This window comes from Alosa alosa, chromosome 13 (genome assembly GCF_017589495.1).
Source record: "Alosa alosa isolate M-15738 ecotype Scorff River chromosome 13, AALO_Geno_1.1, whole genome shotgun sequence".
NCBI lineage: Eukaryota > Metazoa > Chordata > Actinopteri > Clupeiformes > Clupeidae > Alosa > Alosa alosa.
In genome coordinates, this window is record NC_063201.1 from 22098223 (window position 1) to 22103222 (window position 5000).

Below are 5000 nucleotides of genomic sequence, written 5' to 3' on the forward strand. Positions count from 1 at the left end.
TCCTGTCTCTCTCTCACTTGTTCTCTCTTTTCTTCCCCCTATTGCTCTGCTGTCTATGTCCTTCTCTCACTGCTTATCTCTTTATCATCTCTACATTTTATCTTTCCCTTCCTCTCTCTCTTCTCTCTCTCTCTCTCTCTCTTCTCTGCATCTCCCCTGCTGTTCGTTAATGGCCCACAGTGGGCTGCAGCTGGGGTCCACGTTGTGGGGCGTCCCTGTGGACTGCCTGTGCCCGGAGATCGACACAGTCACCGCCCATTTCTCTGGCTTGCTGGACTCTCTCTCTCTCTCTCTCTCTCTCTCTCTCTCTCTCTCTCTATCACACACACACACACACACACACACACACACACACACACACACACACACACACACACACACACTCCCTTTCACTCTCTCACCCACTCTGTCCCCCATCAGACATCTTGGTCATATTCTGAACATTCACTAACTATAAAAGCCCAGATAATGATGAATGTCCATGCTTGTGCACTCTTTTCTTCCTGGGCGGACAGCGCTGAGCTCTTCTCTGAATCATAATTGGGTAGAATATGTGCAGTCCAGTGCTCTGTCTGGGCATTTGATTTCCTGGAAGGGGGATCTGTGTCACAGTGATATTTTTTGACATTTGAGTGACATTTCAACCACTTTCAACACAGACATCTCAGAGACCAGGGCCAAATGTCAGGTGACTAAGGCTGTATAGGTGTTGGTGTGTGTGCAAGTGTCTCTTGGAATACATGTGTGGATAGGTGGGTGGGTGAGTATATGTGAATGTGTGTGTGTGTGTGTGTGTGTGTGTGTGTGTGTGTGTGTGTGTGTGTGTGTGTGTGTGTGTGTGTGTGTGTGTGTGTGTGTGTGTGTGTGTGTGTGTGAGAGAGAGAGAGAGAGAAGAGAGAGAGAGAGAGAGTGTTTGCTCTTTGCAGACGATTTGGTTTTGCTGTCACCGATGAAAGAAGGCCTCCAACATCACATGGATGTACTGGCAAAATTCTGCCAGACATTGGCCCTGAAAATAAACCCTCAAAAAACCAAGGTACTTATCTTCCAAAAACGTTCCAGGCTACAGGGAAATGCAAACAACTTTAAAATAGGCAACATCAAAATTGATCATTACAAACAACTATACCTATTTAGGTATAAGCCCTAACTTCAACAGGACACTTTGGCTTGGCTGTGAAGGAACTAAAAGAAAAACAAAAAAGCATTTTTATGCCATCAAAAGATCAGTTAAATTGGAACTGCCAATTAGAATCTGGATTAAAATATTTAAAACTGTAATTGAGCCAATAGCACTATATGGCTGTGAGGTATGGGGGTTGATTTTTTTCAAGCTGGGATAAACATCAACCGAAGCCCTGCATACAGAGTTCTGCAGAAGTATCCTCGGCTACAGAGGAGGGCCTTGAACAACATGCAGGGCAGAATTAGGCCAATACCCCCTATTAATCAACATTCAAAAAGAGCCCTTAAATTCTGGCAACACATTAAAATGAGCCACCCGACTCACTCCACCATCTAGCCCTGAAAAGCCAAGAGCAAAACATAGGAAGGAGCCCACTTAGCCAACTTGTCCTGAGACTCAGTGACCTCACACCATCCCACGTCACTGAGGCCGGGACAATGTTACAATAACAAGAACAATTAGACCCAACAAATTACAAACAATGAAAAGGAAAATTACATCACCTATTGGAAAGAAGTCCACTAAAACACAACCTAAATTACAATGTTATTTGGCCCTAAAGCGGGAATACACAACAGCTACTTACCTGGGTACACTAAAAGACCCAAAACTTAGGAAAACCATGACAATGTACAGACTCAGTGAGCACAGTCTCCATAGAAAAAGGCAGACACAGGCAGACCTGGCTGCCCAGAGAGGAGAGGCTATGCTCACACTGCAGCAGGGGGCTGTGGAGACAGAACTGCACTTCTTGACAGAATGTCGAAATATGATGAAATTAGAACATTGTCATTCAGTAAACTAAATTCAATCCTCCCTGAGTTTGAACTTTGACAAATGAGGGATAAATTGCCTTACATCCTCGGAGAGAACGAGAATGTGGCCATTGTGGCTGCAAAATTTGTAGCAGCCTGCCATAACCTGAGGGACAGCCAGTGAGGCCACAGCCACAATAATAGGATTGTTATTATTATTAGAATTGTCTCTTAACTTGTATGTCTTACTTAATTTACAGTTCTGTTAAACATTATTTTATTTATATTTTTGTGTACATGTAATTGAGCTTTGGCAATAATGTTATTGAAACGTTCATGCCAATAAAGCTTTCTTGAATTGAATTGAGAGAGAGAGAGAGAGAGAGAGAGAGAGAGAGAGAGAGGTGCATTTACAGATACTGTAGCTGACTGTATAAAAAGCTTGTGTGGTTGTGCGAATAGTTATAGACCTGAAGACAGATAGGGTTTCAATAAAAGTGTAACAACTCGGGAGACGAGAGGTTGGACCAAAACAAATCCAAATCTGTTGCGGCTCAGCCTCTGCTGTGACACAAAGACCATGGTGGTCAGTCAGAGTGCACAGGCCTGGACTGCAAGTGAAACATGAAGGCCAAAACAAAGCAATCTTAGGTAAAGAGAAAAACAAACTGCAAGCAGGGATCAGGCCTGGTGACCTTGTCCAAAAACAGACTGGACAAAAGAGCAGCACAACAGAATAAAATGAGAATAAAACAGTGGAGTGTAACGCAGCTCTGTCAGATTTAATGCATGAGCCACTTAGACTTCAAATTGCACTGATTGCAAACCCAACAAACCTCAGAGCATAGTATCTCACACACAACAGAAACATACGTATGTGCCACAGGTGTAATAAGGTCTATGTAACAAGCAAAGTGGAGAAGCTGCTTTTATCCACTATGCACTGAAGCTATGGAACAACCAGCTTCTGTAGGTTGTGGGTCATGTGTTACTAAGATAGTATTATCATGTATTGTAGCCAATTGATGCTGGCTGTTTGCAATACAGAGGTAGCTGTCTACCATGACATTAACTAATCCAAATTAATGGACGGTTTGCTGATTATCACATCGCTGTGACCATCAATATGCCTGTAGATGGCACTAATGACCTCCCACAAGAGAGAAGTGTGTGTGTGTGTGTGTGTGTGTGTGTGTGTGTGTGTGTGTGTGTGTGTGTGTGTGTGTGTGTGGTTGTTTGAGTGCATGTGTGTATGTGCGTGCGTGACTAGTTTGCTCACGTAGAGGGTGCAAGCCTGTTTTCTTTGGCTGGGAGTGTAATCAGTGTCGATCTGCGCAGAGTCTGTGAAAGTGCCTCTCAATCAGAGTCGAAAACACTCTGCACACTTGACTGACCTCTTACACCCGTGCACTCGCACACAGAAAGCAAGGGACACAGTGATAGAGAAGGACTGAGAGTGAGGCAGTGATGGACACAAACACAGAGAAGGACTGAGAGCAAGAAAGCAAAGGACAGAGAGATAAAGAAGGACTGAGAGTGAGAAAGCGAGGGACACAGACACAGAGAAGAACTGAGAGCAAGTGGATTGGATGATGGTGAAAAAGAGGTGTGAAAAAAGAGCAAAATGGTGCAAGAAAGAATGATGAACACACAAAAACCGATACCTAAAAAAACAAAGCCAACATTGCAAAAAAAAAGAAAATAACACTTCTGCATATTTTTTAAATCAGACAGGTAGCTAGCCAGCCAGTCAGACAGGCAGACAGACAGACGGGTAGCCAGGTGGCACAGACAGACAAACACATAAACAAACAAACAGACAGACAGGTAGCCTTGCAGACTCAGACGGACATACAGACAGACAGATGTTCAGGTAGCCTTACCGCATGTCTTGCAGCCCCAGACAGACATACAGACAGACGGACGCTCAGGTAGCCTTACCACATGTCCAGGCAGGTGGAGTAGTCTGTGGAGCCCAGCAGGACGTCTGGGGGTCGATACCACAGGGTCACCACCTCGTTGGAGTACGTGTGGCTGGGGACAGACTTCGCCCGTGCCAGACCTGCAGACACGAGGCAGGACACACACACACACACACATACACATACACACACAGAAAGAGAGAGAGAGAGAGAGAAGAGTGGGAGTCAGCATCTTTCATACTCTTTCAGACTAGGCGGCATTGAACGGAGGAGCTTTAAAGACAACCTCAGGCGTGCTTTGGACAACAGTGCTGAAGAGAGACACAACTTCAACACTAGACTAGACGGTACAACCAACAAGACAAAATACAACAAGAGAAAAAAAAAAGAACATGAGAGGAGAGAAGATGAAAGAGGAGAAGAGAAGAGGGGAGAGAAGAGAAGAAGAGAAGATGAGAGGACAACAGAGGAGAAAAGAGGATAAGAAAACTTAGAGAAGAGAGGATGAGAAAGAGGAGAAGTGGAGTTCTGAGAGGAGACGGTGTCTCCATGGCCTGATATGACTGGGGGAACAGATGCTCAGATTTAGAACAGCACATCAGAGACAGCTCAGCACCTCAGGATACGACACAGGACGACAGCATTGCAATATTAAACACACCTAAAAAGGGTTGAGAGAGAGGCCCAGGGCCAATGTTATACAACACGACAACCCAGCCCGACACACACACACATGCACAAACTCAAGACCAGTAACACCCAGAGCTGTGAGAAAAGTTTCATTTCACAGACACACACACACACACACACACATAGTGCAAAGGTTTATGCTCAAGTTTATACAGAGTATGGGAGCGTGTATGGTGCAATTTTAATGTGGGAAGTGTGTGTGTATCTCTGTGTATATATGTGTGTGTGTGTGTGTGTGTGTGTGTGTGTGTGTGTGTGTGTGTGTGTGTGTGTGTGTGTGTGTGTGTGTGTGTGTGTGTGTGTGTGTGTGTGTGTGTGTGTGTGTGTGTGTGTGTGTTGTGTGTGAGACAGAGAGAGAGAAAGAGAGAAAGTCTAAGAATATGACCTCATGAAACATTCTCAGATCCGCAACATTCCTGTGTGGCGAATCAGACAGTGGGTGACAGA

The 5000-nt window shown here is 44.7% G+C and overlaps 1 protein-coding gene across 1 annotated transcript in view; it reads right to left on the reverse strand.

The window, feature by feature from the left end:
• cdk14 (cyclin-dependent kinase 14) overlaps positions 1 to 5000 on the reverse strand; it is a 163208-nt gene that overhangs the window by 69790 nt on the left and 88418 nt on the right. Inside the window, exon 9 of the mRNA XM_048261921.1 lies at positions 3883 to 4003. Coding sequence (XP_048117878.1) covers positions 3883 to 4003 — 121 coding nt within the window. The remainder of the gene's footprint in view (positions 1 to 3882; positions 4004 to 5000) is intronic.